Raw genomic sequence first — 13435 nt, 5'->3', positions numbered from 1 at the left:
GGGGTTCGAACCCACTATCTCCCAGATGCAAGCTCACAGCTGCGCGCCCTTCACCGCATAGCCAACTTGCCCGATGGTAAATCTACACACTACTGGTAAATCTCCTGCTAAAACTGTTCCGGGCTAATAATGTGCATTCAAACTAGACATTTCAAATAGGAGCCTTCAACATGAACATCAAAAACATTGTGCATATCCTACTGCAATATGGGATGGGCTCCTTGTTACACTCATATAACAGCTTCTGTGTGGTATTCAGATTTTTTTTTAACTACTTCTACATATGCCACATTTCCCACACCGTGGAGGGATTGAGGGTGTGATCCGAGGTGCACATGTGGACTTTGCCCAGTTTTTAAGTTAGTATTACACTATCAAAGAAATTTGTCGAAGATCTTTTGTAAAATATTTTGTGCAAGTTAACTTTTACAAAAGATCATAACATACAGCTATTGCACCATTACACTACATAAAATAAATTTTATCACAGTTCAGCAAAAATGGATGAAGGACAGTTGTGTGCATGTTTGGCTACTATTAGTTTTTACTTATATTGTAATGACAAAAATTATCATAAAATGTACAGGTATGTTGTTTTAAATTAAACCATTACAGGAGAGAACACCACAAGTTCTACTGTACATCTGTCTGCTGGTTCATACTACAAGTTTAAAACCCACATGGTTTTAAGTTATCTCACGTGGCTTATCAGAAAAATAAAATAAGTTGCTAACAATAATAAAAATTAAATGAATTAGATTAAATATAATGTAAAGATTATATTCAACATTAGTTTTCCAGCCAAATACTCGCTATGTAATTCTTTCAATTTCTTTTTCACATCCAAAACTGTGCATCCTTCCCGTATATCGCCTCCGCTATGTTTAAGCAAATTTCATTCATTTCATACTCTGAAAGAAGTAGTTTTGTTGTAGCAACATTCCACCTGAACTTACGATCCACCATTTTGGATTGAACAAGTCAAATCGTTTGCAAAAGATAACATGATGCTCATATCTTTTATCAAAGAAATTTTATGAAAGCACATTAAATATTCCTCCATTGCACTGTCATATATTTCTCTGATTGTGTAATACCAGCCTTACGACCGGTTGCTCTTCATAATTTCATCCTTACGTGGAGGGATGTTTTCTACCATTTTGTGTTTCTGTGGTGGTGTGGTGTGGTGTGGTGTGGTGTGGTGTTGTGTTGTGTTGTGTTGTGTTGTGTTGTGTTGTGTTGTGTTGTGTTGTGTTGTACGTATATGAACTCTAGTGTACTGAGACAAACACCCAGTCCTTGAACCACAGATGAAATAACCAGGCACAGCTGAAATCCCCGGCCCAGCATCAAACCTGGGAACCTGTGAACCGAGGACTGCAATAATGACGTTTCAACCAAGGAGCCAGACGTATTTATAAAGAACATTGTATATGAAACATAAAAAAGTTCCATCAGCAGCTGCAATTGACTACTGTACTTTCAGTTACACATAAATGAAAATAATGAGATATATAAATAAGATATTGTTCAACATCAATTTCTGATAATAAAGGCTACTGTATAAGGGACTGAGGTCTGAATATTTGGTCTTTAAATTTTGAATATAACTCAAGACTGGCTATCATCATTAGACATGTTGCAAAATTGTAACAAGTGGGGATACACGAAATTTATTCCAGCTAGGCAAGCATGTTTCATTCCAAAAATCTTACAAGCACTGGTCATGATTCGAACTGTGGCCACCTTGATGAGAACTGTCACTCAAGAGTCAGGTGAGAATATAATGATAAATATACTTACCACAGATCTGCATTGTGATCATAAGGATTCTCCTCAATGAGCTCAGGTGCCATATATAAAGGAGTACCTTTTATTGAAGTCAGCACATGAGTACCAGCACTCATGCTGCGAGCAAAACCAAAGTCACAAAGTTTTGCAACCCCACTGGCTTCAAGCAAGATGTTCTGTGGCTTTAAGTCTCTAAAAAATAAAATGCAGATACAATTTTACTAACCCACAATGCAAACAAAGGTGGATCATATAAAATATCTTCATACTTCATGCCGTGTTAAGAGAAAAATTTCCAAAACAATTATGAAGGATAGTTTCTTTCTTTCTGTCAAATCTCTGTCATGTTTGAAGTACTGCTCTCTTGGTTCAACTTTATGTTCACTATATACTCTCATGTTCATAAAAACCAGAACACCTTGAAAGACTAGAGATAGGAAGTTCATATTCACAGAACATGTGCATTAGTATGTTCTGAAGAAATGATTAACATTTGAAACTGTCGGCCCTCGGGTTCAAGGTCGACATCAATATCTCGACGCACCACCACCGACTGATAAAATGTGCCTGTGGCTCTCGTCGCTATAAACTGAAGATAATTTATCAGTGTGACTGGAGCAGACGTGCAGGATGCCTCACAGATGTATGAGAGAGCCGCACAGTCAAATGAGTTTGAAAGAGAGAGCATTATTGGCATGGGAGAACATGATGCATCCATCCGGGAAATTCCTGCTCGTGTGGGACGAAGTGTGTCTGCAGTGCAACATGTGTGTACAGAATGGTTGACAGAAGGCCGCAGAACACGACGAGATGGGTCTGGTCGCACCACCCAGACCACCCCCCGAGAAGATCGGCTCCTCATCCGAATGGCATTGCAGGACAGTCTGCATTCTCCTCCGCTCTGGCACAACACCGGAACAGTGTAACACATCGTACACTATCAGGAGTGACAGTCTGTCGCCGCCTACCTTTCACTAATGTGCATACACATGCTAGACTGCAATGGTGTATGAAACGACATCACTGGGGACAGGAATGGCAGCAGACAGTGTTTTTGGATGAATCCAGGTTCTGTTTGTTTGAAAATGATGGCCACATTTTGGTTTGCGGCAGACAGGGGGAGAGACATCACACTGACGCATTCGCACAAGACATACAGCGCCAACTCAAGGCCTTATGGTGTGGGGTGCTATTGGGTACAACCACAAATTACAGTTGGTGCGTGTCCAGGGCACTGTGACCAGTGTGACTTACGTGAATGACATTCTGCGACCCATAGCCATATCCTTTCTGCACGACACCCCAGACGCCATATTTCAGCAGAACAATGCACGACCACATGTTGCTGCACGAACACATGCCTTCTTGTTGTCACAGGATGTCAGACTGTTGACCTGGCCCACCCGATCACTGGACTTGTCACCAATCGAAAATGTGTGGGATATGGTGAAACGACGGGTGCGGTGCTGTGACTCAATGCCAACCACCAAAGATGAACTGTGGAACCAGGTGAACGCAGCATGGATGGCTATACCCCAGGACGCCATTAGCGCGTTATACGTGTCGATGCCATCACGCATGGAACAAGTTATCAGTGCCCATGGAGGACCCAGTGCCTACTAGGCAACAGGACACATGCTGAACTTAGGCGACTGAAATGCTAATAGTTTCTGCAGAACATACAAACGAACATGTCCTGTAAATATGAACTTCCTATCTCTAGTCTTCCAAGGTATTCTGTTTATTATGAACATGAGTGTACGTTGTTTCTAAAAATAAAAAAATAAGCGTCAAATAAAAACTGTAGTTATTAGTGCTGCAATATACAATCCCAGGCAGATATTAAGGATAAGATGATAATGTGTGCTGAACATCGCTTCAACAAATACCAGTCTTAAAAGAGTCATTAGAATGTCAAAATTATGCCCTGTAAATGGGTTCTTAACACATCATCAAATCTATATTTAAGTCATCTTAAATGCCAACCATGATATTCACCCTCACAGATGGTGAGCACATAGCTACTACATTACTCGGCCAGTTGTAAAGGAGATAAAGAGGACCATAATATGCCACTTATTCAGAAATTGTCTATCTCAATGACATGCATATTAGAGCCACACCACTGATTTCCCAGTTAACAAATCACAATCATGGCTCACTTTTGGTTGTTTCCAGTCCGGCCCCCACTGACATGTGAAAGAAAGATATATAAAAGTTGTGTATCATTACAATACACATCAGGACTTCTGAGAGACGAGGAAGAATGTTTTATCCAGAGAAAGTGGAATATGTCATACTCCGGTGAATCAATGTGACAGGACCTTATTTATCACCCGTTTGATAAAAGATAAGAGTAAATATGCATCACCTTTGAGACTATCTGATTTCCAATTTAGAATACAATCACATGTAGCTAAAATTTGCATTCAGGAGATAGTGGGTTCGAACCCCACTGTCGGCAACCCTGAATATGGTGTTCCGTGGTTTCCCATTTTTACACCAGGCAAATGCTGGGGCTGTACTTTAATTAAGGCCATGGTCTCTTCCTTTCCAATCCTAGTCCATTCCTATCCCATCGTTGTCATAAGACCTATGTATAAGGGTGTGATGTAAAGCAGATTGTAAAAGAAGAATACAAACTAAATGATATCTAGATAGTTAAAACACTAGGCTGATTTTATTTACAGCAAGCTTGAGAGAACGGCTAAACCGACTGACATCGTAAACTATTTTGATGAAAGCTCTTGGCCTTTAGATTTGTAGAATGTCTTTAAAAGCATAAACAGTTCTCGCTGTATATTTTTAAATTGCCGGTCCCATGGTGTAGGGGTAGCGTGCCAGCCTCTTATGTGGAGGCCCCGGGTTTGATTCCCGGCCAGGTCAGGGATTTTTACCTGGATCTGAGGGCTGGTTCGAGGTCCACTAAGCCTACGTGATTAGAACTGAGGAGCTATCTGATGGTGAGATAGCGGTCCTGGTCCAGAAAGCCAAGAATAATGCCTGAGAGGGTTCGTCGTGCTGACCACACGACACCTCGTAATCTGCAGGCCTTCATGCTGAGCAACGGACGCTTGTTAGGCCATGGCCCTTCAGGGCTGTAGTGCCATAGGATTAGGTTAGGTACATTTTTAAATTATTAAAGAAAAATGTAGCATTCTGATTGGCCAAAGCGCTCACAAGTACTGTAAGGCCACCTGAACCGTGACAGCGCTGAAGCATGGTAGAGAAGGTGGAAGGGGTAAGCACGCATGCGCAGTCAGTCGCAGTGCGTCGCTTGGCCAAGAAGAAGCTACTGAGCGCAATTTTACTGTCTCTTCTGTACTTTTCCCTATATTTGCTAGCTTGAAGTGATTTTGGATAGATTTAATCATTTCCTTCTCCATATCATCTTTCCCTATATTTGTTAACTTGAGTGATTTTGGAAAAATTTTAACTTTTTTCATGCCATAATTTTAACACAGGCTGTGAACTTCTTCCATTCCATACTAACATAGTTAGCAAAGTGAGTCAATCCACCATGTCATACTAACGAGCTAATTTTCAATTTTAATTTGACCGTCATCGTACTCATAATAAACCATGAAAAACTTTCAATTATTAATGGAACCATTGATGTGCTTCAACAAAACAACACAAATGTCAAGAATGCATTTTTCATCGATGATCCCGAGGGCACTAAAAAAACACTTCAAGTGCTTCAGGTTAGGGCTTCATGTTATATCAGTAACGTGGACAGGAATAGCTGCTGTTTTGCTGCCCAGCTGTTGAATGGTGCACATTACATTCAAAACTCCTCTAAATTTAAATGAGAGTTCAGTGACTGGATTAAAATTAAATTCTAAAGCAGCTGACAATATTAGATTAGCATGGCTCAATACGGGATAAAGTTCCAACGGCAAATAGTAATTCATTAATGCGTGTTTTTTTTTGTTTTTAAAAGTTGCTTTACGTCGCACCGACACAGATAGGTCTTGTGGCGACAATCGGATAGGTAAGTGCTAGGAGTGGGAAGGAATTAAGTTACAGCCCCGGCATTTGCCTGGTGTGAAAATCGGAAACCATGGAAAACCATCTTCAGGGCTGCCAACAGTGGGATTCGAAACTGCTATCTCCCAAATGAAAGCTCACAGCTGCATGCCCCTAACCCCATAGCCAAATCACTTGGTATTAATGTATGTGAATAGTCTTCTAAAATATATCATAGGTAACGAAATTCCATTCCTTCTGGTGGAAAAATCATTGTTCTTGGGGAGATTTCATCAAGGTTTTGCCAGTTTTGCCACATGCTTATCGCCAAACCATTATTTACTTATAACTGTATTAACTACTCTCCTCTTTGACCCTTCTTCAAAATATGTTGCTTAAATCAAAATATGTGAGCACAAAAAAAAAAAAAAAAAAAAAAAAAAAGGAATTCCCTGATTTTTTTAGCAAGAAATCGGTAACGCCAACTACTCCTCTGTAGACGGCGACGGATCAAATTTTATTGAACTACCAGCCCAGAATTTTAGCACATGATGATGTAGTGACTGAAATTGATAGCAATACATTCACATCTCTGAAAGATATAATCATTTTCTTGAAAGTTGCCATTCATAATTAATTTATTTGAAAGTCATTGGGCTTATACCCGGTAGTTCAAAACCATACAGTAGCATCAACAGATTAATACTGAAGATGAAAGATAGCTAATTCAGTTTCCTGCATAATTCTTGAATTCCTTGGAGTTAATGGTTTGCCTCCACATATTCTTATTCTAAAAATTGGAGCCATAGTTATGCTCCGCAGAAATCAGAACGTTTCCCAACGGCTCCTGAACTGAACTAGATTAGGACCTAATTCTAAGAAGTATGGACAAAAATTGTTTTGATTTGGAGAGAATAAGTGGAGATAAAGCTGAGCAGGGAGCTCTAATCCCTCGAACTGAGTTAACAATTTCCGATAAAACACTTCCATTTTCTTTCAAGAGGCATTAATTTCCAATCTGCTTGGCATTTTGTATCACAATCAATGAACCTCAAGGGAAGTGAAGGGCTCCACTTTACTAAACCAGTTTTCAGTTATGGCCAATTAAATGATGCAATGTCAAGACAGCGATATTTTAAGGTTGAAATATTGCAAAAAGGTAATTGTACAAGAAATGCACACAACAAGTGGCTGCACGATTTGGGTCATGTAGGTATCAACTTGCATTCGGGAGAAAGTAGGTTTGAGCCCCACTGTTGGCAGCCCTGCAGATAGTTTTCCATGGTTTCCCATTTTCACATCAGGCAAATGGCCTGGCCTAGATATCCTGTTATGGTAATGGAGTAGACCATGCAGCCAGCACCTCAACACCAAGTGTTGAGAGCAGGAAATAATCCGAGAATCTGAGGGAGCCAACAACTTGGTGGGCGGATGAGCTCAATCCGGAGGTTGAAGGTCCGAAGTGCAGATGGCCGATCTGATCTATAAGATGCAAGGAATAGATATCTAATGCGATATTATTGAAGGCCATACACATCACGGAACGGTCAAATATTGAAGGCACAACGGACAGTGGACTGTCAAGTGAATTGTTTTACAAAAAAAATAGAAGACAACGGATTGTTAAAAAAACTCCATCTTAAAAATTTTCATCGGAGAGTGAAGAGGCAATTGGCAAATGCGCTACATAATTTGAAGAAGACGGAAAGATTTAGTAGAGGTACTTGAGAAAAAGGGATCGCCGTAGTAAAAGAAACGACATAATTCACCAGCCGACGAAGAAGAGCTGATAAAAAAATATAAAAATAAGCAAGATACGACGAAATACGCGTGGGAGGATCTCGACAGCAACTGAGCTACATTCTACAAGGAAGAAGCAAGTGAAACCTAGGAGAAAGATTCTCTTACAGGAAGAAGACTACCTTGGTCTTGTTTCAAGAGAAGAAGAACAATTTTTCGACATTTGCAAGAAGCAGCCGATATAGATATATATACGCAGAACTTAAACCCGACGAAATTAAATTCACCTCTGAGAGCAGCAAAAAGAAATAACAATTGAGGAATTATTATCGTCGAATGGAACATACCATGGCTATTTACTGCTCTGAAATCTGCATTTTTGTTGCTAACAGAAGTAGCATGATGATGGCTTGCTAAATACGCATGATGGACCAAGCTAGGGAGCAGTACATCCTTACCGGAAGACCAACCCATGATGAGGAAGAGAATGGGAAACCAGACGACCAACCCATGATGAGGAAGGCAATGGGAAACCAGACGACCAACCCATGATGAGGAAGGCAATGGGAAACCAGTTGACCAACCCATGATGAGGAGGCCGAGGACCTACCAGACGACCAACCCATGACCTGACCACAGAGCCAACTACATCCGAGTGGAGGCGGAACAGCTGGACCAGATGTAACGATAAGCGAGCTAAGTCATTTACATTATTTAATTACATAGTTTTTGGTTCGCGTACACAGGTGCTTTTGGCATGTGCCGATAAGTTGGTTATAGAAACCGTGGAATTTAAAGTGCAAGTGAATAATGAAAGTGATATGTGAAATATTTAAGTCCATAGTATACGATTAAGCAGTGTAGAATAAGATTCTTCTATGTTATATATATACATCACCGCATATTGGTCAGAATAACTCGTGAGTAACTACAAGTTGAAAGAAGTGTCCTTAATAACAGCTGATAGTAATGACACATTGAGGAAATGCAATGAATTCATATTGGTTATGCTATATGTCTACGTCACGTTTGGTATGCGCGGTGGTAATGAATGCATAGAATCACGTACTCTTTGCTTCGCAATAAGTGCATTGAACTCAGCTTTAGGGTTATGATAAATAGCGATATTGAAATGCGTTTATAAGAAAGGAATTGTGGCATTTTGACATGGTAAAGTGAATATAATCGCGACATGTTGTTATGGAGGCTATGATAATTAAGATGTTAAGTGAATGTGGAAATATGGTTACAATAGTGGAACTCGACAAAGTATGTTGTTGTATATGAAATGCGAAGGTTTATTAATGTATTACGCAGAGGCCAAGGAGTGCCTGCGGCTTAGGATATGCCATGCCACACTTATAATAGGGAAGGAATTATGTGAAAGGATACAGGTACGTGAAATTGACCACACCGCGGAGATGAGCTAAACCAAGGTATGGATGGAATTCATTGAAGTAGAATTGAATTTATTACGGGATTATATGTCAATTGTAGATGCTTTGTTCCAATTACGAGAATATTATGATATGTTTATGACGGTGATCTTGACCAAATGCATTCATGATACCTATAAATGCAGTAATATATTCCCAAGTACAAATACATATTATTTACATTACGACTGCGCGTATGAATTCAGTAACTTGCCTAAACGAGAAATGTTATGGAATATAACAGAGAGAGGGCACATTGAGCCTCAAATACGTGTGTATGTCGACCAAAAATTTATGTTGAAGTTAGATAGATAGCTTATTTATCCTGAGACGGAGTTTGTTGGAATTTACATTCTTTCAATGAGTAATGGTTAGGGAAATGATAGGCTAGGAGCCAGATTTAACAGGCACTAGGGAGAAATGCCTTAGTCCGTAAGTCGTTAGCCGTGCACAACATAGAAGAAAGAAATAAATGAGTTCAGATTTATGATTTGCAACGTATAATTTAAATATTATTTATAATTCAAATATAATTGAGATACATAGTTCGAAGTTATAATTCAGAATTATGTTCAAGCTTAGATCTATTTGTTGATCTTACATTCACTTCAGATTAACTGTACGTCTATTCAGATCTATTTAGCCTCGGTTTATAATGAAACTGAGCAATCTTAACAATCGTCTCAAGGACTTGATTTCAAGGAGGACCGTAGATGTCCAGTGATTAATTGTAAATATTAGTATCCGATTTTGAATTCATGACGGAACTGATGTACATAACTTAACATTATATTTATTTTCTTTTTCTACGAGCCAGCGCTGACTCTGAACTTTACCTGTAAATAATACCAGACCAAATACTACCCCAAATCAGATTACATTTTCATAGGGCATCTGTTTATTCAATAAATACTATTATTGTGCTTTTCTATAATTTGGTGTGTTATGAATTCTTTCATCTTGACATAGTTGATAAGTTAGTTGGTAAGATATGCGAACTAACAAATGGGTAGATACCTGATTTGAATATATTGACTTCTCACGTTGTTGGTACCTTAGTTAGGAGAAATAATTGATTGATATTATGTCTATATCAAACGACCGCAGATAAGTTTACCGTGGACTGCCATTCTCTTCGACCTCACGTAAAGCAAAACCTAGTGTAAAATCTCCAGATTTTACTTGACAATCGGATACCCTGAGAAGAAATTGAGCTGTTGGGAAAAATGTCCGGTCAACGACCGTGTCCAAAAGAAACGGGTGTACAGAATAGGTTGCCTCCACATAAACGTGAGGTGAATACAAGCACGTTCTGTGGCAGGAAATCTCGTTACATCAGTGAGACAAGAAAAGAGCTTTTTATTATTATTATTATTATTATTATTATTATTATTATTATTATTATTATTATTATTATTATTATTACTTGCTTTATGCCACAGACACAGATAGATCTTGTGGCAATGATGGGATAGGAAAGGTCTAGGACTGGGAAGGAAGCGGCCATGGACTCAATTAAGGTACACGAAAGACCATCTTCAGGGCTGCCGACAGTGGGATTCGAACCCACTATCTCCCGGATGCAAGCTCACAGCTGCCCGCCCCTAACCGCACAGCCAACTCGCCCAGTAAGAAAATAGCTGCAGAAGCAAAAAGTATATATCATAAAGTGGAACATCGGCACCTTGCCAGGGAAGACAACTGAACTAGCAGAAGTGCTGGAATAAAGATGTGTTGACATTGCTTGTATGCCAACGCCAAAGCTAAAAACACTGGACAGTGATACAATGTTTTCTACAATGGTTATAAAAATAGATATAATAGATTTGACATCATCGTCGCTCAACATCTGACAAATCGTCTCTGTGAAAAGGGTGAATGATTGACTGAAGTTAATAAAATTGGTGGTGGAAGAAGGATGGTGTATAACGTAATATCTGCATATGCACTGCAGTCTGGACAGGGTGCAATGACCAAGCAGGCCTTTTGGGAAGAGCTTGAGCAACTCTTGCAAGAGTTCCCGCTATCCGAGCCGACTATCATCAGAATGGACTTCAATGGACATGTTGGCAGAAATGCTTCAGATTATGAAGTGTGTCACAGTGGCTTTGGCTATGGCTAAAACAATGATCAAGGACAGGAGCGGTTAGAACTTGCTCTGGCATATGATTTGGCAATTGTCGACACACACTTCCAGAAAAAAGATGAACACCTTGTAACTTACAAATCACAAACCAAAAATGGTATCACAGACACCGACATAGACTATATCTTGTGCCACAAGGAGTTACTTTGATATTCTGTCGATTGTAAAGTGATTCCGGATGAATTTCTCACATCATAAAATTACCTTTTATTAACTGAAATGAGGCTGCAGAAAATCATTGGTAATGAGTGAGTTGTACCAATTGAAAAGCTCAAATGGTTTAAAAGATGAGGGGAGAGCCCACATATTTACTGAAGATATGAAAGCCTTCTTCAGACAAGATATAGATATTAGTGGTGTGTTGAGTGCGCAAGAAATGTGGATGCCCTTTCAAAGGCTGTGTGTTGATAAGGAGAAAGAGAATCCAGGGGTATCAAGAAGAACATTACAGAGAGAAAAAGAATCCTGGCAGTGGGAAGAAGCTATTCAATCAAAGCTGAAGGAGAAGAAAGCAGCATTCAAGGCATGGTGGAAAAACCAAAATAACCCAGATGGAGTCACATTCAGAGTGCAATACACCAAAGCATGAAAAGAAGCAAAAGAAGTGGCGGTAGTAAAATACGAGCCACAGGACAGACTGTACAAAGAGTAGGAAGAGATGAATAATGCAAGAAAATTGTACAAGCTGGCATCCCAGAGGTGTAAACAGTCACAAGATATGGCCTTATGAATGAACATTAACAGCAAACAAGTCAAATTATTGAGGGGGGAAAAAAAGCCAACATTAACGACTGATGGAAAGAATACTTTAAAGTGCTTTTGAATGGGGAACTTCCCCATCAAGAAGCAGAGGAATCTGACCCCACAAAAGGCCCAGTTCAGCCAGGAACTAAAACAATGGTGGAAGAAGCGGTGTCGATGATGAAACTGGGAAGTGCTGTTGGCCATGACAACATCCCTGCAAAATTGTGGAAAAAGTGTAGTGAAGATGGACATCTGTGTCTGTAAAGACTGCCCAACAAGTGGCTAGATGGCGACTTCCTTCTATTTCAGCCCTGTGAAAGTTTCCCGGTACCATTATTTTCAAGAATAAGGGTGATTCCAGGAAATGTGTGAACTATCGAAGAATTAAATGTCTCAAACGCTTAAAATCTGGGAATCTATAGTGGCAAACTGGATACAAAATCTAGTCGAAATTCACAGAGGCCAGTTAGGTTTGTTTGAGTAAGGTCAACTCCTGATCTGATCCAGGCAGTTCATATCATAATGGAAAAGAAGAGGGAACTTGAGAATATTTTCATGCTGTGTTTGCTGATCTACAGAAAGCATATGATAGAGTTCCAAGAGAACTGGTTTGGAACACCTTACGAAGCCTAAATGTGTTGAAGTGGCTGGTAAATGCAGTGAAAAAGACCTAGGAAATGTCACTCCCTAAGGTCGAGACTAGAGCTGAAGTGCCTGATAGTTTCCCTGCGAGGGCTGGCATTCACCAGGGTTCAGTGCTTGGTCCATTGTTATTTAATTTGGTCATATACTACCTGACCAAATATCTCATGGAGCATTTTTTATGTGGATGACCAGGTCTTCATTGGTGAAAGAAGAGAGAGGGTTGAAGTTCCTGAGAGATGGAGGCTAGCACTAGAGAGCCATGGATTTAGAGTGAGCAGGGCAAAGACCGAGTATATGCACACAAACTTCTCCAGTCCATAACACTTTGGCCCACAATGTGCAGTTTTCCTGGACGATGAGCCCTTAAAGTTAGTAGATAAATTCAGGATCTATCATCAACAGCAAGGTAACAGTACACACTGATGCTCAACACCGAATCACTGTCGGGTGGGCAAAGTGGCGATCAGTGATGTGTGAGAAAAGAATGCACTGTGATCAGACCAGCAATCACATACAGTACAAAAACATGGGCCAGGCAGGCCAAGCATAATCAGAAACTGTGTGTTGCCAAAACAAGAATGCTTCACTGGTCACTGGGTGTGACATGGGAAGATCGGATCAAAAATGATCACATTCATGGCTGGATGGGAGTCTCTGCATTAACAGATAAAATGGATGAAGAACAGCTGAAATGGTCTGGACACGTCCAATGCCAAGACGAAAAACACCTTGTTCAGAGAGCCTAAGTATCGAAGAACCACCTGCAAGAAGAGGAAGACCAAAAGACACCTGGAGGAGATCCTGAAAAGAACTTCCGAGAAGCAGAACCATACCTCTGGATTTGGTACACCAAAGAAATGAGTACTCCCTTCGTATGCACCAACCCGAATGGGAGTAGCTAGGGCTAGCTACACTCACAATGAGGAAAGAAGTATCAGAGAACAATATATTTTTGAGGGAATTG

The 13435-nt window shown here is 40.0% G+C and overlaps 1 protein-coding gene across 4 annotated transcripts in view; it reads right to left on the bottom strand.

Annotated features, from left to right (window-relative positions):
• fu (STKc_STK36 domain-containing protein fused) overlaps nt 1–13435 on the bottom strand; it is a 197196-nt gene that overhangs the window by 136409 nt on the left and 47352 nt on the right. For all 4 annotated transcript variants that reach the window (XM_067141970.2, XM_067141971.2, XM_067141974.2 and 1 more), the window contains exon 4: nt 1804–1983. In XM_067141970.2, the coding sequence (XP_066998071.2) occupies nt 1804–1983 (180 nt within the window). The remainder of the gene's footprint in view (nt 1–1803; nt 1984–13435) is intronic.

This window comes from Anabrus simplex, chromosome 2 (genome assembly GCF_040414725.1).
Source record: "Anabrus simplex isolate iqAnaSimp1 chromosome 2, ASM4041472v1, whole genome shotgun sequence".
NCBI lineage: Eukaryota > Metazoa > Arthropoda > Insecta > Orthoptera > Tettigoniidae > Anabrus > Anabrus simplex.
This window is presented reverse-complemented; position numbering and strand designations above follow the sequence as displayed.